Source organism: Meleagris gallopavo, chromosome 15, assembly GCF_000146605.3.
Source record: "Meleagris gallopavo isolate NT-WF06-2002-E0010 breed Aviagen turkey brand Nicholas breeding stock chromosome 15, Turkey_5.1, whole genome shotgun sequence".
Taxonomy (NCBI): domain Eukaryota; kingdom Metazoa; phylum Chordata; class Aves; order Galliformes; family Phasianidae; genus Meleagris; species Meleagris gallopavo.
The window spans coordinates 15,585,552-15,606,397 of record NC_015025.2 but is presented as its reverse complement, the minus strand read 5'-3'; the positions used below and the strand labels follow the sequence as shown (position 1 = coordinate 15,606,397).

Genomic DNA, 20,846 nt, shown 5'->3' with positions numbered 1-20,846 from the left:
CTCCAGTTCCATGTTGTGACGGGGGGCGACCAGCAGCTTCTTATGGCCAACTCCGCTTTGTCCTAATCGAACGTCATCGCGTGCAGCTTAGTGATAAGAAGCAGGAATAGATTTGAGTCCTCGACTTCCTTACCTATGAGGTCGGTTCCCTTGCAAAACTGCCACCACTCGTGCAAACCACCTCCTGCAGGGCAATGGGCCCTAGCAAGCAGCAGCTTCTGTTGTTACGTGACACATTCCTGGAGTGCTTCGGTGCTGAGGAGGGCAGGCAGGCTTCGTAGAAATGAGTGTGAGTGTGTAATTAAAGACGTGTGTTTGCAAGGACATCAGATGAACATAACCAAGATGAATTCCATTCTGCCATTACTTGGGTGTTGTGCGCTTGATTGTGCAACCTAAATATTTTATTATGTTTTTCTGCTCCTTGAGAGAAGACAAATTATTTAGAAAACATAGAAAGGCCATCCTAAGGGTCATAACCAGGGTTGTAATCTATTGATGAGCGTCGCTTTAGTTGATGGATTAGCTAGGACGGTGGTGATAGTTGTCATCATCTTTGTAGAGTAATAGAATAAAGAAAGTGTTGCTGCATTTCAGATATTTTCTGAAGGCAAAGGACGAATGTGATGGAGTTGAATCCTTTTCCAAGTTCTGGAGAAGACTGGTGCTTCCTGGGTGGGCTTTCTTCTCTTTTTCCCCAAGCCTGTCTCATTCTGCCTCACTCTGGCTGCAGCCTTTCTTACTGAATCCTTCTCTCCACTCATTGTTCCATTCTTGTTCTTTCTGTTTAGATGAATTCCTGCTCGCCAGCCTTTGTACCAGGTTACTGCAGCAGGTCCCCATCGCTGCTGTCTGTCCTTCAGCTCTGCTGTGCCCCGTGCTCTCGTGCAGCCCCCCAGCACTCCCAGACTGTTGGCTATTTCTCAATTCCTCCTCAGGGACGCAGTGTGAAGAGCTGACTTGTTCAGAATTCAAGCCCTCGGGGTGCTGAAGGGTTTTCAATTGCGATGAAATTTAATTTTTTTGTGAATGTTTGAGAACTATGATAGTTTGTTAAGCGTATGACCAAATCCAGTCAGGTTTCCTTGAGGAGAGGAAAAGGAATATTCTGTTAAAAAGTCAATCCATGTTCTGAAATTTTAAGCCTGCCTTAGGGAATGGGAGTTTTCTGGGATTTTTCTGAATAAAGGCACCAGGGTCTCAAAATCAGAGTCATTTTTCTGTCCTCATCTAAAAATTGCTGGAGCCCTACTGCACCAAATTTTAGAATCACTTGAAGTCAAGCAAGCAGCATAGAAATCTCATCTAAAAGTTCAAAACTTTTGTGAAAATCAGCTCAGCAAAATGTGCTGTGTAGGCTATAAGGAGCTCAGGTGCCGTGGCAGCCTGAAGCAGGCGAGGCACTGGGCTCTGTGCTGAATAACCGGCCCCTGAAGTTTGGCAGAGCTGCTGCTGGTTCAGCCCTTACGGTAGGAGCAGCTCAGAGGTGGCTGTGATGGGCTGTGTGCTGTCCCAGCAATAGGTCTTTGTTTCAGAAGTAACCCTTTGTCAGTGGACTGGGTGCTTACACAAGAATACCACATCCTCAAATTAAGAAATGCTATTACTTTCCTGAAATGCTGGGGTGAGAGGATCTTTTATTACTATAAATATGTGACTTAATTTGCAGTTTCTTGCACAGAAGTGTCCTGATACAAAACCCGATGCAGGCAGTGGAAGGCAAGCTTTTGCAGGACTTCATGCAGACTGCGGGAAACGCAGCCATAATGAAAGCAGTATGGAACGAGAGCGTGCTGTAGGAGTCAGTTCTGTAGACTAGGATCACTGCACAGGAAACTTGGCTTCAGAGATGGGTAAGGGAAGTGATTTGACGCAGTCAAATAGGCAGTAAAGCAATCCGTACAGCTTTACTTATGTCTCACAGAGATCGCTGGTTAACTGTTTCCGAGTCTGGTGCACGGAGCTGTGAGTCTTTGAGGATAAAGGCAACCGTTTCTCACCATCATATTATGTTTGCCAAAATGCCACAGATCTTAATTCATATTTTCATGCCTTTTTTCCCAGCCCTGGACTGAGATCAGATGTAAGCTCTTCTCCATCCACAACCTCAGCGACTACGGGACCACCTCCCAAGCTCTGCCTCGTGTGCTCTGACGAGGCCTCTGGGTGTCATTATGGTGTTCTTACTTGTGGCAGCTGCAAAGTGTTCTTCAAAAGAGCTGTGGAAGGTAGGTCTTGTTTTAAACAACACATTCATCCAAACTGTAAGGTCCAGTTCCATACGTGACCGGCCAGAGCCAGGCCATTCTCTCCTGCTGCAGCCCGTTGTTGCTCGAATCCTCCTGGGAAACCCCAGCCCTGCTATCGCTGTTCTTTTCGTAGTAAATAACATTGATAATGGTGTGATTATCTGTAGCATAAATTCCCTTTACGTTTATAAAACGCTCCCATTCACTCTGGATAAAAGGGTGCGTTGTTATCTTTGCTTTTTGTTTCCTTCATTTTCTTTCACTGTGGTTTTTGTTTATTTGTCCTAATTATACACAGCCGTGTGTGTGTGCATTGAATTTGCAGTTTGTGGTTCTAAGTTCCATACTCATTGATTTGTGTATGATGACGTGTGTGAAATTGGGTAGCGCTTCCGCAAGGTTGGGAGAGCTCTACAGTGCTTCCTGTCAGCAGTGTTGGTTACGTGACCTGTGTGTAACATGTATGGTGTACGCAGGGTAATTTACAGAGACGTGTGGGTTGGGGTCGTTGGGATTTCTCTGTAAGCACAGGAAGAAAACGGCGGTGATGGAGTATGAAATGGGAGTCCGGAGCGGTGCAGCGGAGCGGCTGCTCTGTGCTGAGCGGGCTGTGCCTGTGTGCCCGGCTGCTCACTGCAGTATCAGCAGCAGAGACAGAAGGAGCACGGCGCATCGCTGTGCACTGAAAGGGCAGCAGTGGTTCCCGCACCGCCATTACACAATACAGGAAATCCCTCTCGCAGGGCTTCCCGTCTCGTGCCTGTTTCGGGCAGTCCTTACTGGGTGTGATGAAGTGAGTCACGCTGTCACGTTTTGCTAACGTTTTTGCAAGCTGGATTTCACTTGAGAAGGGGGAAGGCTGTGTTTCACAAAGATGCATTGGCATTCTGTCCTTAGAAGAAGGACTGGCCCTGTGCTCCCAACTCAATATTCCTAAGCAATAGGAAATGTAATGACGCAGTGGGAAACAGCACGGAAGCTCAGAGGATCCGAGGATGTTCGCAGGCTGTGCTGCTACCCTTTGTGGGGAGGATGTCGCGTCCGTGGCACGCTGAAGCTGCTTCTGAAGTACCATGAGAACCAGCTCCAGTACGGAGCGCTCAGCTGAGCTCGGCTCTCGGCGTGTGCTGTCTGAGATGTGCTCCTGTCTGCAGCCAGGCTCCTTGTTGGGATGAGTAATCATCTGTAGCTTGGAGTGAAAGAAGGGTGCTGGATATCCCCCAGAAGCTGCTCTGTGCGGCAGCTGAGTGTCACAGCGACAGTTCTGCCTGTTGCACAGCCTTAACCAGGGATGGAAGTAGTGATACATGAAGAAATCGGTCCGGTGATTTCTGCTGATTGCTGATGTGACCTTGCACATCTTGTACCAACTGTGTTGGTGTTAGATATGTAAAGCAGGGTTGGAGCTGTCAAACTGCGAAACGCTCCTCAAGATTTACCTGCACTTCCATTTTCCTACTGTTCCACAGATTGTCCCAGTCGTCACCCTTAAGATTCGATATTACGGATGTTTTCAGGAGCTCTTTAAGGATCTGTGAGTTTTAATATTACCTTAAGGAACAAAAAACTTGGTTTTAGCTCTTACAGGAATTTTTCTCTTTAGGAATATATGTAGAAAGAATTTATTTCTGCACAGTTGCTTTCATTAATATCTGCCAAGCATCTGTTAGTGTACAGATCCAGCAAACTGCATTTGTCACCGAGTTTTAAGCCTGGAAACACTTCTTGTGCACCTTTGCAGTCATATACACTGCGATGGAAATGATTACAGAAACTGAAAGTTTCAGTGTCCAGGAAACCAATATGAGGTGTATCTCAGTCAGCAAGCAGTAGAACTAGAGGGAAAAAAGGGAGGATGAAGGTGGGTCAACTGTTCTGTATTTATAGCCATTCTCACACAAACAAAGATCCTTTCTTCAGGAATCCAGGATAGCAAAATCTGTCTTGTTCTAGTTCTTATTTTCACGGTGTCTTGGAGCCCTTCTGGTTGTTTCTGCAGGCCCAGCCCCACACCTCCCTCCTTTTTCCTCCTCTCCTGCCAGCCCACGTCTTCCTCCCTCCTCCCACCCCCGCTTTCATCTTGCTTCAGATTCTCACACCTCCCTTCTGTGTTAAATCCCTTCCAACACCCCTGCCTCCTGCAGTGCTCCAGATTGTGCTTGTTCTCCAGCCCTTTCCACTCCCAATCTGTTCCAAAGAATCTTTCATTCCTCTGATCATCGCAACCCATCGGAGCCCAGGGGCATGCTTGTGCTCAGATGGTGCAGTGAGGAGCAGCAGTGTTGTCTGGATGCTCTGCAAAATGCCTATATCTGCAGTAAATTGTCTTGGGAGCATCTCACTTGGCTCACTACCAGATTTCACCAGTGTGTTCTTTAAGTATCTTCATTTTTTTTAAGCAGCAACAAAGGTAACTGAAATGTCTCCGTTTGGCTGGCGTGTCTGAGGGCAGTGCTCTGACTGTGGGAAGCAGGAGGTGGGAAGATCTCCTCGTTTTTCACCAAATGCTAATGTGACAGAAGAGCTTTACTATGCTGTTATACAGAGATATAATGTGATTTCCGCATGAAAAAAAATATAAAAAGAAAGACAATAATGGCTAAGCAGTAGATACAAGAAATCCAAATACTTGCATGGAGATGGAACTCCAGAAGTTTGACGAAGGCCATAGGATGGACTCTGCATACCTGAAATTTTCACTCTTGATTTCAAATTAATTCCTTAATCACGTCTGTTTCTATAAGAAGACTCCTAGGCTCCATTGTTAGTAACTGAATAATTGGAAAATACTTTTGTTCCTCTTGCTATTATCCATCAGGACACTGAAATGCAGTGCAAGAGCCTGGGCTGCAGCTTTGTTCCACCAACGCTTCTGTTTCTTGTTGCCTGTCTGGGAGAAGGACGTATCTCCTAGCAGTGCCTTTTTCTAAAGGAACCTGTCGTTATAGAATTGTCCATATAACTCAAATAATTAGGAACAGATGTCGTTCTTGGTATCGTTCTCCACTGTTGCCAGCAAAGCAATACACTCATTTTTATAGGTGTACTTCAGGTCACCACATTTCTGGGGCCACGTTTTTGGTGTGAATCTGAGGGTCCGTAGAGATGTCAGAGTGCTTGGTTGTCTGCTTCTGAATGGAACAGGGGCTTCTCAGCTTCTAGAGCGGTGACAGCTATTTCTATATGTCAGGAGAGATGTTGAAATGTATACTTTCCAAATGTGTTTGTGAATGTTATTTATATCTCATGTGAAATCATTCAGGGAAATTGTAAACATGCCATGGAGGCTTAGAGCTTTCTCCTAGCTTGGAGAAGCGTAAGAGAAAAAGAGTTGTAAAAATAGAACTTGCCCAACCTTAACAAACAGAAAATAGGATTTCTCCCTCAGTGTTGGCATCGGAGTCTGAATGCCAGAAGAGTGCTGGATTTGTATTTGCTGGGAATCATCTGGGTACCGATTTTGTTTCGCGATAGAAGGAGCGCGGCGAGTGGGGACATCCCATAGTCCCTTCATGCTACAGAAACAGGATGACTTCATGTGATTGTAAGGTTGGTGGTGACTCTGTGTTTCTGTGATGCAGGGCAGCACAACTATCTCTGCGCTGGAAGGAACGACTGCATTATCGACAAAATCCGGCGGAAGAACTGCCCGGCGTGCCGCTATCGGAAATGCCTCCAGGCGGGCATGAACCTCGAAGGTAATCCTCAGCATTCCATCCCCTTTTATTTCTGATCTGGGGAAGGTCCGGAAGCTGGAGCAGCAGCACTGCAGTGTGGTAGAAGTGCTGTTGTGGGGTGCGTTGCAGCATTTTGGTGGAAGTAAGATTTTTAGTGCTGAAATTTCACCCGTGCTTTCCTATCCCCAGTCAGTTGCTTTATCTCCCTGTTATGCACAGCAGAAGTGAGTCATGCATGTGAAACGGGGTTATTTTTTCTTCCTGTCAGCACATAGATCTTGTTGCTTTTTCGGTGAATCTGAGACAGCAGAACTCCAGCAGAGGTCTTGTAGGGAAGTGCCGTGCCTGCCTATTCTTACTTGGGAAAGTGACTTGATGCTGAAAACCACAAATGGGAGGGAATGCCCAGGCGTGTATCTAAAATTGGAGTGGGCCTTGCATCTTCAAGCTGAAGAAAAGGCAATTATTTTTATTCATGCTGCGGGTTCTTGTTCTTAAACGTCTGATAGAGTCTCTCTAGAAGAGATAACGTACTAAAGAAACAGCAATGTGTCGGTGCGTGTTTGTTCTGTGCTCAGTTGTGGATGGCTGATGAGAAACTGGAGACCACATCAGCTAGAGATTTAGCAACGGCCCTAAAAAGGCATAAAACTTTTTACTGCTTCGTCTTCGATATTTTTCCTTGAGCCATAGAGATTAATGCAGTATTTACTAGCATAGTTATTGTGTATCATCAAAGTTGACAGATAAAATAAAAATGTCAAAAATGTATATTAGTATGAACATTTTTTTCATTTCGGTGAAAATATCCTTCAGTAAAATGTAAGTGGTGGATTGTGTTAGAGATGGGTAGTGTGTTAGAGATGGGGCCCTCGTCAGCACGTCCCTTCCTGCTGTTCTTCTGCCCCTCCCCACGCGAACACCCTGTGTTCCTGCCGTGCTGGTGGCTGCTGCCCATCCTTCTGAGCAAAAGGAGAGGACCCAGCAGGCAGAAATGCTTTCCCCCACGCCACACTTGTGCATAAATTCCATCCTCAGGAGGGGACGCTGTGGTTTGTCTAGATATCAGTGGGTCTGTACGCAGGAGGAGCGTGCATGTAGCCTGACAGCCACAGTCTGCAGGCTGTCGGTGGGTGCCTGTGCAGGGCATGCAGCTGTGTGCAGGGCAGCAGAGCATCAATGGGCTCCCAGCAGCGTCGGAGCTATGAGGCTGGGTGGCCGACTGGGAAGGCTGGGAGCCAGCAGAACTCGTGGCACAGCCAAAGGGAGGTTTCCTTCCCTGAGGTTTGGCACAAAGATTGCTGGAGAGGAGCAAATTTCTGCAGGATGGTATTGTTATATAGGTTGGGAAGGTAAAAAAAAGAAAATTGTTTTCATGGCTGAGAGAAGAGAGGCCTGGAAACTGAGCAAAGCGGAAATGTTAGATCCCAAGGTAGTGTGAGAAGGAGAAAAAGAAGGCACTGTGAAAACAGCGGGTTATCAGGTGGGTCTGACGGATGTTGAATTGCTGGTACAAAAGAGACAGCAGAAGTCTGGAGGGCAGTATGAAGTGCACAGCAGTGCGAGGCAAGATGGTTTCTTGTACATCAAAACCATGCTGCTGAATCATTTTCTGTTCTCGTTTCCTTATCAGTCATACATTTGACACTTCTTAGCTCCCTTTTCTGGAATGTTTTTGTGCTACGTGTTTTTTTGAGTTGGGGGCATTGGGAAAATGCGCAGCTGTCAAACTTCAGGTACCAGAAACTTCTACTGCAGAATAATGTTGTTCTTTCTTGCAGGCTTTATTTCATTGAATTCTCGTTTCTTACTTCCGTCACTAATTGACCCTAGCCATTACTTGGCACCCTTTTTCTTTCTGATGCATTTGAAGAAACGATTTGTCGTTAGGATTTGTGCCCATAATAAGTCATCACAGGATCTTTTTTTGGCTTTTCATGCAGCATTTTATAGTTAAACTCTTGGCAATTTATGTTATTTTCTGTCGTCTTCGTTTTGAAACAATTTCAAGTTTTTTGTAGGACCTCTTCTTATTTCTAATAATATTAATTGCCCTGCTCTGCAACTGCAGTGGCTTTTGCCTTTCTAGATCCTGCTCTCAGCAGCGAGGTGCGCAGCCTCCTCTGCTTATGACGGTGTTTCATCTTCTGTGCAGTAGTGAGAACATTCCACGTATTGCTGTGAGATGGCGTTTCCATGAAGGTCTCGATCTTCACGTTCTCTTTACCACTGAACTTCTGCCTCCAGAGCTTTTCTTCCGTTCTGTCACTGGTTCTGGCTGGGTTTGTGCCTGCGGGCTCCTCCTCGGCGTTTGTTAAGGGGCTGTTGAGATGCTGTGGGTTTGACACGTGGCAGTCTGGCCAGCCGACATCACACAGCTCCGCTGCGCATCCCTTCCGTGGCAGAGCCCTCCTTCTGCACACGGTGCTGTGCTGTTGCTCTGTTACCTGTCCTGTGCAGGGGTCCCTCCATGAGATGGGGTCGTCCCCATTGTGCAGCTGGGACCTTGCAGCTGTGTCTGGCTGTCCCAGAGGAGAGGTCCTTCCGTGGGGTGGGACGGACCTCATTCACTGCCTCTGTAACATCCCACGACGATCCCCATCTTTTCAGCTGCGTTGGGACTTTCAACCCAGCTGTGGGCAGCTTGGGAATCCCTTAACGCCGATCTGCTGGACTGCAGTGTCCACAGTGGGAACTGCTGGTGGGCAGCACAGAGCCAGCACAGCCACACCAGCCTGCACTGCAGCTACTCTGTTCCCTTTCAGCAGAGCTTTTTGGATGCTGGGGCTTATTTCTGTGCCAAGTTTATCTGTAGGGTTTATCTTTTGCATTTTGCCTTAAGGAGCTGGTTTTTAATTTGTGGTGTTTTTCTATTTGAAAGTATAAACCTTCCTTTTTTGTGAGTTACAACAATATATCTACGTCAGGCTTAGTAGTGCAGCTTAATAAAATTCTTGCACAATACTTTATCTTATCTGATATTTCTTTGATTGCAATTTTACCAGACTTTCTGGTCTGTAAGTATTCCATCCTAGGTGTCTGCATTAACCTGTAGGCATGTGCATGTAAATTTATGTTCATTTAAAAAAGCAGTTCATTTGCTTTTGAGAACAAGGATGATGGCAAGTGTGTGTGTATGTATAATACGTAAAAGTAATGATAATAGCAAGAGAAAGAAGCCCTTTGCTCCAAAGAGCTGGTTATTGCTGTTCTGCCATGGAAGCCCCAGCAGATGTGGACAGTATTTAAGCTTTTGCGAAAAATCAATTTATGCAAAGTCCATAGAGAATTTCTTATCCTTTCAGAGATTCTGAAGACTTTCTCACAGGGAGAAGTGGGGTTGGGAGGGGGACGTTGCATTCTGTCAAGCTGCAGTTAGTGGACTTCTGGCCACTGGAGACACTGACTAGATCAGCAGAAACTTGACAAACATGAAAGCACTTTATGCGGTGTTTTTCTGTGCTATTGGTTTATCTCTGAAGTTGCAGAGTAAAAATCCATTAATTAATTGATAGAAAGGGAAAGAATTAGGTTTCATTCTGGTCTCAGCCAAACGGTCCATTGAGTTCAGCCTCCAGGAGAGGCCAGACAGGAGATCCCTTTATTGACAACTGTTGCTTCAGCTTCTAGTTTATGGTTAACATCTCTGTGTGACGTTTTATTTATTTGGCATATGAACGTAATAGTTTAATTATACAGCAGTGATTTACATGCAAAGAAGCTGGCAAGAGAAAAATCTCCTCCTGCCCAGCATTTCAAAAAATGTTTTCCCTGGCTCGAGAGACTGAGTCACTTCTAACCCATTAAGTGTATTTCTTTCCTTCCCTCTATATGGCTTCTGCACTTCATATACCAAGGAAATGACGGCATGCCCACTCTTGCAAGTCTTTTCCCAGCAGTGCTGTTCTGTCACACGGAGCCGGGCTGATCTGTGCGTGTAAAGGTTGGGGCCAGGCCTCGTCTGTGTCCTCCTTGCAGACGTTCTCCTATGCAGAATTTGGGGTCATAGCCATTAATGTGACTTTGATTAAAATGTGAGATAAGCAGATTTTCACAGGGAGTTTGGTAAGTATTGAAGTGGAATTATTTACAGTTTATGAAAAAGAAAAGTCCTTGAGGAGTTTCAATCGTCCGATCCGCAAACGAAGGAAAAAGAAGGCAGCATTTCGTGTGCTGTGGATGTAATGGCACGTGGTTACTTTCCGCCACCTCACAGCAGTTATTCAATCTTTCCTAGCTCGCAAAACGAAGAAGAAGATAAAAGGCATTCAGCAGGCCACTGCCACGGGCACCAGGGATGCTGCCGAAGCTGCTGGAAATAAGAGCGTGGTTCCCGCATCGCTGCCGCAGCTCACCCCCACCCTGGTGTCACTGCTGGAGGTGATCGAGCCCGAGGTGCTGTACTCAGGCTACGACAGCACGCTGCCCGACTCCAGCTGGCGCATCCTGTCGACCCTCAACATGCTGGGAGGACGGCAAGTGGTGGCTGCAGTCAAGTGGGCAAAGGCAATACCAGGTGTGTGTTAATTACAGGGTGCAGTCAGCTGGGGGCTTAAATGTCTGTCTTCGTATTTGATGTTCTTCAGAGCCCTCAGATGAGTACTAGCAATACTTGAGCTAGTCCAGAGCTCGTGCTTTTGGAGTGGAGCCTTCACTTTTATAGAATGATGCTGTCGTGCTGGCTTATCTGGGTCTGCATTCAGGTGGTTCTGTTTTCCAACCCATCACCAAATCTGTAGTTTCTTGTTGACTGGGAACGGGCATTTGAGCGTTCCAGTTCCGGACAGGAACCCAAGATGTTCATTTTCTCTCAAGCCTTGTAGCTACGTGATTACATGGGGAATTTGGAAATGTTCTTGCTGTTTGGCTCCTGCCTGAGGACACTTAGCAGTTGCCTTACAGAAGAAAAGTGCAAAATCACAGCCGTGGCCATAACGTGTGGCATCCCATAGTGTGTCTCTGGGCCACAGGAGAGCTGAAGATCTGTTTCTTTCTGACAGAACAAAGACAAATGTTTTTCTCCCCTTCTCTTCTAGTCACTGCCATTACCTGCTTCCAAAAACAAACTGGCAACAGCACTTCCACAGTGCTTTGCATCACTGTGGGACAGCCTGCAGGCTGCTGGCATTCTGAAATAAAACTGACACGGCTGGGTTCTGTGTTTGCAATCTCTTCTGGACAGTTCCCCTAACGAGATGAATCCTGCAGGTTATAACGTGTTCTTTGTGAACATAGCGAGCTTCTGGTCAATAATTTTATTAATAGGGACTATTATTATCATGTTTTTACACTTTTTTTAAATTACTAAGGCGGTTCTTTGTGGGCATATTTAATTTGTATGTACTTCTGCTAAGTGTCCCCCAACCCACAGACTGGCAGTGCTGGATCCTTGAGCTGAGGTTGTCAAGGCAGCCTTTTCCTGAGGAGTTTTTGAGCAAAACTTTTGAGATTTGACCCAGTAAGTTAGAAATGAGTTTGAAATAATTTGCTTGTATTTTAGAAGCAGTAAATAGTGGTTAATAGTGGTTACTGCAGTCTCCAAAGCCAGAAGCCTGCTTTGAAGCTGTTCAGACCTACCGAGTTTTGCTATTTAATAATCTACTGCCTGCTATCTATTTAAACGTCTTCAGGAAGCAGTGCTGTAATGAGCTCTTTAGATGCCAAATGCCTAATGAAATTAAATAAAATCAACTTGAATTCAGACTTTAATAATGATTCATGGTGACACAATGTTTTCTTGTTAAATGTAGGCATGATCCGATAGAAACTAGCATTGCAAATGAAAAGCTGCCTGCATTTTAAGCCTGTTTAAGGGACCAATTTTCAGATTTTACACATTTCCTCATTATCTTAATTGGCTCTATTCATTCTACGTATTCTTACAAGATTAACTACCATCGTTAACTGTTTCTATGCATATTTTGTAAGTTCTGTGTACGATTCTTGAATAAGAACAAAATTTGAAGTTACATCATTTATCATCTTGTGGACTGCTCGCAAACATTAAGAAAAACACTGTTAATTACAGAAGATTGCCAAATGACTGGTAGTGAATATTAGATCTTTTTGTCTTGTGGTCTATCTTTGACTGATTACCTTCCCCACATAACCACACGCACATACTCTGATGTATTTTTTTTTAAAGTATTACCTCCCCTTCTGTTCCTCTAATACCCATCAAAGCGTATCCATCTGGCACTGTCAGAATTACGGAGTCGCCAGGGTTGGAAATGAGCTCCGAGATCATCCAGTCCAACCATCCACCAGAGTTTTCCCACTAAATTCCCTCCCTCAGCACAACATCTGAACCTTTCTCGTACACCTGCAGGGAAATCTCCATCCAGAAAGCAGCTCGCAGCAGTTGCAGAAGGCCAGCGCTGTTGGTGGGTGTGCATTTCTGTAGGGGGGTCTGAGAACTTGCTGTGTGTGTAGATGCCAGCGTGATGGATGAGATGGGGTTGGAGCGTTACTTTCTGCGGCCTGTCTCTGCACAGTGCTTTCTGCCAGGCCGCTGTTCCTCACGTCAGGCAGTCGCCCCAGGCCGCGCTGTGCTGAGCGCTCTGCTCGGACCCCTCCTGCCCAGAAGCTGTAATCTGAGTGCTACGGTTGATTTTTACACGTGCAAATATTTGAACGTAACCTTGGTAGTTGGAAAATGGTGTTTGCACCCTTTTAAAGTACTTCTATTTCCAACAAGACTTTCATGTAAAAAAAAAAACAACCACCAAAACCCTTCATTTTTGTTCTATTTTTTTTCTGCTACCAAGAATGCGGTCTGAAATACAGAAACGCTTGACTGAATCAACTGGCAGCAAGCAATCTTGGTGTTGCAGGTATTGTCATCACATTTACAGAAATCACTACGAAATTCACTTTAAAAAGCAGGAATCTGCATTGGTGGTGCAGAGGTTGTACTGATGAGAAGCACAGTCTGTTTCAGAGTTCTTTGTGTTCTGGGTTTGTTTTTGAGGTTTCTTTTGCAGCCACACCTCACTGCTTTTATTTTTGTGTCGTTAAGGTTTCAGAAACTTACACCTGGATGACCAAATGACCCTTCTGCAGTACTCCTGGATGTTCCTAATGGCTTTTGCTTTAGGATGGAGATCATACAAACAATCAAATGGAAATCTCCTGTGCTTTGCACCAGACCTGATTATTAACGAGTAAGTAAGACTGCATCCTTGTCCTGTTTTACTGGGGAGATGCAGACTGCTGCAGCCCATCCATGTTCTGCGTGGGAGAGGCGAGTAGCTGGGCAGCAAAGGTGCGGGGATCCCAGGTCCCTTTGTTGTTTGCAGCGTTGTTTTTCTTCCAGCAGATTGCTTAGTTTTCACACAGGTTTCCTGAAAGAGAAATGTTTTCAATACTGAGTGCATTTGTTTCCATGAAGTTCTGTGGGAGATGCCCGTATGAAATGTCCCGTGCTGCGACCCTTCCTGCAGTCATTCATCTCACCAGGGCCAAAGAAGCCGAAGTTAGAAGTAACTGTGGGATGGAGGGAGAAGCTTCGCAAACTGCACAGCGTGCTGTGCGTTTGGTGTATAGGAGTAATCTTACCTGTTTAACTGAATTCTTGATTGGTTAAATGTTTATATCTGAGCACGGTTAAAATCTGGCTTAAAAGGTCACAAATGGAAAAACTTACGCATTGTATTTTTATTGTTGTTGAACTTTGTTACCAGTTTTCAAGAGAAAAACAAATTTGCTTCAGTATCTGGGCATCTTTCTTATACTGAGCATCATCGTCCTTGTGTTTTTCGAAGTGGTGTTGTGTGGTCACCTGTGCTGTGGAGGACTGAAAGAGGGAACTCTGGCAGAGGAGGAGATGGGCAGCGAGGTTGGCTCGAGCTGTGGGGGTTAGAAGTGGCTGCTGCAGATGTGTGCACAGTGCAGAACCTGCCAGGTGCTGCTCTGCCGCCGTGGCTGCAGGTCGGTCCGGCTGTGCCTCTCGGGCTGGGGAGCCCAGGCTGCCTGTAAGCTCTCCTGCTGGGGTGCAGGGCGCTGCCGGCCGCGCTCGGCTTCCTCGCTGTGCTGCTCTTCTTTGAGGCTGCTCAGCGACTGCGTGCTGCAGCCGCCCCATGGGGCAGGGTTAGCAGAGCTGTGGAGCGCCCCGCCACCGCCTGCTGCACTGTGGTGATGCTAGCAGTGCTGCTGTGTGCTGAGATGTGCCGTCTGTGCTTTGAATTAGTTGCTGAAAATACGTTGTGGGTGTCAATGTTGGAGGTTGCTGGCCAGAGCCACTCGAGATCCAGCTCAGCCACCCGCGGGCCCCAGTCAGCAGGATGTGATGGCTGCGGGTTTGCTGTTCTTTTCCTTCATCGAATGAAGCAGTCCATGCAGGGCTGCGCAGGGCCATCCACAGAGCTTATCCAGCTCCGGGATTGCACCACCAAGGGTCTGAAAAGCAACGTGAGTGACAAGTTGTGACCCGTGTCCCAGTTCCCCTCTGCAGGCAGTGCTGCCCCTTGGGCACATTTTGAGATAGTGTTCAATATTTTTGTTCCTATCGCACTTCAGTTTCTGTTCTCCCCAACCTGTTCTCTGCTTAAAAACCAGTGGTGGTTACAATTCCTACGGGATTGGCCATTTACATTTCATAATACTTCTTTTGTTTCCATTTATTTGTTTGAATATTCTTCCCTGTAAATATATATCCAGGCCTTCATAAGCTTTAATAATTTCTTCATAGTAATTATTTCTTTCTTTGGGGTGGGAGGGGGAAGGAGAAAGGTGGGGACAGATGTATGCCCGTCTGTGTAGTTCTGTTGATTAAAGTTATTAGAATATGTCTGTGAAATAAAGAGGTTTCCCCATGGTGGAGTTAATTGAAGTAACTGACGTCACTAATAATTTGAGATAGCATCTCAATTGCTACATATCAGATATCTCCTGCAGTTTTATCAATGGGTCAAAACCACAGAGCTTGGCAGTGAAGTATGTGCCTGTACTCTAAAAAAGCAAGGGTAATCCTCTTCTACTCAGTATTAATTCTCCAAAGCGTTCTGGTTAGCAGTTCCAGTATGTGGACTGTTCATGAAGATGACATTTGTTTTCAATAACATTTGTTGACTAAGAGGACTGCAGTTCCTTCTGACTCCTCCTCCAGTGTGCTTCAGGTTCCCTATAAAACTCTGGTCGTAACTTTTTATGTACTATTCAGCAGTAAAACACAGCCACCTTTGAGTTAGCTGTGGCAGCTCCTAATGGTGCATAAAGACAGTGTGAGCTGCCAGACGTGTGCAGAGCGCAGTGCTGAAGGGCTGTGCTACTGGGATGCTGGAGTGGGGGGAGGGCAGCAGAGATGTCGTGTGCATCAAGAGAATGGCACACAGACCAGGTCTGCTCATGCTCTGCTTGATACTGGATTCTAAAGATGGCATTGTGTCACATGATATTCCCAAAAAGGCACTCTGGAGTTCATTTGGTGCTTTCTCCTGAGATGCATTGCTTTGTATTTTTCACCCAGCCGCTCCTTTAGTGCTCCCCAACCTCAGGGTCTGAATTAAGATAACATTTATTATGTTATAGTGATTTATCATATATTTAGCCTGCTTCCTGTGTTACGTACATGTACAGCATACATATATGTAAAAAGTTTTTCTACCGGTTGTAGAAAAGCTTGGCAGCTCGATGCTTAGGCTTTAAACCATCACCTGGTTGTTGGAGAGATGTGAGTGCTGCTGGTCTGGTGGGACTGTGTGACCACAGCACAGCTGTGACCGCCCCCAGTCTGCTCACAGCCTCTGTTTGTATCACAGTGCTCATGGAGTTACAGGGAGGGATGCTCAGCTGTGCTCATTGATGCACAGATGGCTTTTGATTGCGACCTGGCTTTAGAACGAAGGTTTTGAAAGTTGTGTCTTAGGATTCGGGCTGTGTTTGCATGCGCACCATCCTAGCTTTTGCTGTTCTTAGGTCTGAGCTCATCTCCTCTCCGTACAGAGCTGACTACCGCAGCACAGCTCTGCATTGGCGCTGCTGGGACAGAAAGCAAGGAACTGTTAATTACAGTTTTACAAGCAGTGTTTTATCAGTGTTCTTATTCCCAGAATTTTTTTGAACATACTTTTGTAACCAGTTCTGTGCAATCCGTATTGTCTGATTTTCGGAAGGCAGCATTTTGTTTACTGGTTCTCTGGACTTGGCAGAGCCGAATGACTCAGCAGGGCTGAACGCCGTCGCATGCTTTTATCGGCACACATCCCACACGTGTGTGTGTTCATTAAGGGTGACTTGCACGGGCTGCCATTTGTGTTATATTTGAGCCTGATGCCCAACTTGCACGCTCCTTTCTGTTTACCAAAGCAAAAGAAGATTAGATATTACAGAACAGAGATGTGTTTTGAGTCAGGCTAGATACACAGTCACTAACGCAGAATCGCTTGGGAGATGATAAACTGCCATTAGTCAGCTGCTTAAATCTCAGCTTCTGTGAAGGCCAGGGGTTGCACAAACGTTGCACTGTTGCACTGTGTGGCCCGTTGCACTCTGCCTGGCCAGCTGCCTGCTCTGCTCCCATCAGCACTTCGTGAGCTCGGGGTACCAGCAGCACTCAGACCTTCCTTTCCCCTGGCTGCCCAGGGCCGGTCCCCATTGGGGCTTTGCTTGAAGGCCCCGCAGTCGGTCGGGGACTTCTGCTCCTCCCTCCCGTGCTGGCAGCTGAGCTCGTTGCCTTCCCGCAGGGCGGTGAGGGGCAGAGCTGGGCCCCCTTCCCAGCCCTCCTCCCCACTGCCCCCAGCAGAGCACAGCTCTCTGTTGGCTCAGCTCTGAGCAGGCAGGCCGTGCTGCACTCTCAGTTTTTGGGGACTGCCATCGCCACAGCTTTGGTATTAACCAAAATCTGCATGGAGATAGAGTGGATTCCCAGGCTCGGGGTGATGACCGCATCTACAGCAGATGGAACAAATGACAGGCTGACCCATTTCATAACATTTCTTTTAACCTTCTGCCCAGAACTGGTCATACTTTTACACGAGGAAAACTGCTGAGCCCCGTCGTGGAATGTGTTTGAATTACCCAATTGTAATGCTGTCCGATGCCCTTTCACACAACCCAGAGGGCTCAGCAGAAGTTTTTCCAAGCATCCCGGCAGCTCAGTGCCAGGTGGTGCCCTGCTGTGAGCCCGGCACGGCGCCGCTGTGTGAGCGCAGGCTGTGCTGCACCTGTGCAGCTTCAGGAGCCCCGCTGCCCACTGATTCCTTCTGTGCCTCAGAAGGAATGGGTCAGTGTTTGCGTTTGGAGAAGGTGGGTTTTCTGGACTTGTGCTTTGCGTGGTTGCTAGGAGATCTAAACAGCTTGTATTTCTTGCTCTTACTCTTAGGATTTCCTCTTATTCTTAGGATTTTGCACTTCAAGGAAGGTGCACGTGCTTTGTGTTGGCCGAGGGTTTCCTATGCTGCTTTCCAGCAGCAGTTACGTTTCTGTTGTATGCGTCGGCTCTTGCAGGGCTGAAAAAGGAGAACTGAAAGATGCTCGCAGCTCCAGAGGAAACGGAGCCATTTCATAACCAAATCCTCCTCTCATACTGGGATTCAATTTCGTTTCTTCGTTGAGATTCTAATATTGAATAGAAAATGTTTTGGAAAAGGTAACACTGTGTTTCAATATGTTATATTCTCCTGATGCTGCGGTTTGGGGCCACCGCTTCCATGCGGTGACTGAGGCACTCACCCTAAGGGAGTTCCCTGCAGAAAACTGAAGGCTTGTTTGCTGTAAGCCAAGTTCTGACATCTGCCACTGCCACCCCACTGGTCCTGAGGGAAGGATGGAGAAACTTAGATTTGGAACTTTAAGACGCCGTTTAACTAATTGTTGTCTTTATTTCTCAGGCAGAGAATGAATCTACCCTGTATGTATGAACAATGCAAACATATGCTGATGGTTGCCCGCGAGCTGTCACGGCTTCAAGTCTCATATGAAGAGTATCTCTGCATGAAAACATTGCTTCTCCTCTCTACAAGTAGGTGGACATTTAAACACCTGTGTGAGCAATGTGCCATGAAACGTGTGCAGCGTGGCACTGTGTGAGGTACCTGATCACAAATAGCGCTCGCAGTGCTCAGTTTGCTGCCTGACCACACGGGGTTACTGAGAAGTTGTGCTCAGCAGGTATGGGATGTTTGTGCCATGGCAGTGCAGACTGCATGCAGAACTTTGCAGCTCCAGCAGAGGCCTGAGCCACAGACTGGCTGGGCAGTTGGCACACAGAGAAGTGGCCAAAGCTCTGACTTACGCCCAAAAAATATTTTTAAAAAAATCGGAGAGCAAGGTCTGATCCCCAAAGCTGTTTCCTCCCCAGAAAAGTGACTGAACTGTCCTAGAAGTTATTTAAAAGTTGCCAAATTACAACTGCTGCTTTCTGCATTTGCATCTAGAAAGTATGTAGTGGATTTATGACAGATGATAAGGTAGATGTATATAATATACTGCACAGTGGCTTTATATGTCTTTCAATGAGATGAACTGTAATTGGAACGAGTCACAACTTGATAATGTTCTATTTTCTGTATTGCATGGAAGGTCAAAGGATAGCACCAAAATAGTCCTCTTCTGGACCGCATACAACGATGCTAATATGAAGCATTGTGTAAATGTGTTATTTCTACTCTGTATTATTATTCCTTTCTACCTAATGATTTTTTTTCTCTCTTCACACACTGTTGTTGTAACTCCCTGACAAGCTTCAGTTTTAACCCTGGCTCGGTGCAGTGCAGACTGAGAATAGCTGGGGAGATACAGCTGGGATGTGCATGTGCACAAGGGGAGCTGTGAGCAGTGGGGGCTGTGAGCGATGCCAGCACTGTTGTCAGCCCTTCAGGGGTCCCCAGGCCAGCAGTCCCATGTGCAGAGGTGCTCCTGAAAAGAAATCATCGCTGCCACAGCTCCACACTGCTGCGGTTTGTAAAGGCTGCAAACTTTGCTCAAATGGGAGATTTACATCTAAAACCTCTCCTGAAAATTCCTGACGTGTTTTGGGCGTAAGGGGGGCCAACTTTCCTACAGGATCTGGAAATTTCCTGATGGGAATTTCCATGTCAGGAGTGGGAAGGAGACCGCCTTAGTAGAATTGAGCCCATTCACGAGCAATGTGTGACAAGCGCTGGCGTGAGGCAGCAGAAGCCTTCTTTGTTGTCCCTGCACTGAAAGACAATGCGCTCTCACATTTCTCTTGGAGCCCGCGTGTTGTGTAAGTGGCACACTGTGGCACTTCTGAGAGTTGAAGGGCTGAAATGTGCATCGTTTTGTTGATCTGTGACTTCACAACTGAAATGTCCGGTAACTGCATTCCCGGGGTCTTTTCTAAGAAGAGGAAGAAGAGGGGTGCAGCGGAGCCCTGGGGGGCAGAGCATGCATTGCACACGGCTCTCACTCACAGCCCTTCTCCTTCACATGATGGACACAACTGAAGGCAGTGTCTTGATGCCATCTCCTGCACGGGCCAGGCAGGCTGTGGCACTGCAGGTCCTCAAAGGGGCTGTGTTTTAGGGGCCTCCTTTCACCCCGTCCTCTCTTCCTTTCAGTCTGCTCTGTCTGTGCTCCCTCCCCCTGTAGCTCTTGTCATTTGCTCCAGTGCAGGGACAGAAGGCTGCACCTCATGGGTAGGGCCATGGGAAGGGTAGGGTCTGCCTGGTGCACCCACTCTTGGCCTTGTGAAGGGCCTTCCTACCAGCAGCACGGGGTGCCGGCCCCCCTCCATCCTCATCCCTCCTTGTTCCTGGGTTGCCCGTGGTTGAGTGTGATCTTCTCTTGGCCAGCAGCCCTGTGCTGTCTGTTGAACCAGTTGTCTGTCTCAGTTCTCTCTTCTTCCTTCTCTTTCAGCTCTCATTTCTTTTCGTAATTGAAAATTGTGTCCTTCTAAGTTTTTGCGTAACTAATGTAAGATTGCTTAACTGATAACACAGTTCACAGATGTATAACCTAGATGTGTATCGTGTTCCAGTTCCTAAGGAAGGCCTGAAGAGCCAGACTTTGTTCGAAGAAATTCGCATGACATACATAAAAGAGCTGGGAAAGGCCATCGTGAAAAGAGAAGGGAACTCGAGCCAGAACTGGCAGCGGTTCTATCAGCTGACGAAGCTGTTGGACTCTATGCACGATGTAAGTCCTGCAGGCACGTTCCAGACAAGCGGCCGGGATGTGGCTGTGCACTGCTCTGCCCTCAGCTCCGCTTCAGGGCCAAATGCCGTGGGCTGGAGGTGGAATGTGATGTCTGATGAAGGACCAGGTGAAGGAGGTGAACTTTCTGCTCTCAGAGCACCTCTTCAGTGGACGCTGTGGCAATTAGATCTTTAATTAGCGTGTATTTCGGTCTCTGGCTTTTAAAAATGATACTGCTTTAAAACCGAGGAGCTGCGTCCCCCGAATGCACGGAGCTGCCAGGCTGTGGCTCAGCTGGACGGGGCGAGGGAGATTTCAAGACCTCAGTTTTCCTTGCCCTGTTAGTTTACCTGGAAAGATTTTATTTAGATTATCCGTGTTTCTGTTGTTTATACGCTTAGGTTAGGGCTGATACAACGTGCCTTCAGTATCTGTGGAGAGCTGGCACAATCTCCTGGCTGGGTTTGTGTGAGGATGGCGTGGACGGGACTGAGGGTGAGGCTGAGCTGAGGCGGCCGCTGGCAGAGCACGGCTCGGCAGGGAGGGCTGGGGAAGCGGTGCTGCTGTGAGCAGTGGTGTGAAAGTCACTCTCTGCTTTGTCCCCTGTAGGTGGTTGAAAATCTTCTGAGCTTTTGCTTCCAGACGTTTTTGGATAAATCCATGAGTATTGAGTTCCCAGAAATGTTGGCAGAAATCATCAGCAACCAGATACCAAAATACTCAAATGGAAATATAAAGAAGCTCTTATTTCATCAGAAGTGACTGCCTTAATACAAAAGGGTTGCCTTAAGAAAACGTCAAATGATAGCTTTTTTCTTTTTTT

The 20,846-nt window shown here is 46.8% G+C and overlaps 1 protein-coding gene across 1 annotated transcript; it reads left to right on the top strand.

The window, feature by feature from the left end:
• The first annotated feature begins 1,849 nt into the window (after window positions 1-1,849).
• On the top strand, window positions 1,850-20,840 carry LOC100551071 (glucocorticoid receptor-like). Its single transcript, XM_031555680.1, has 8 exons — window positions 1,850-1,853; window positions 1,986-2,228; window positions 5,831-5,947; window positions 10,164-10,442; window positions 12,945-13,089; window positions 17,755-17,885; window positions 19,866-20,023; window positions 20,633-20,840. The coding sequence occupies exons 1-8, from the start codon at window positions 1,850-1,852 to the stop codon at window positions 20,783-20,785; spliced, it is 1,230 nt and encodes a 409-aa protein (XP_031411540.1). The 3' UTR covers window positions 20,786-20,840.
• Window positions 20,841-20,846: the final 6 nt, after the last annotated feature.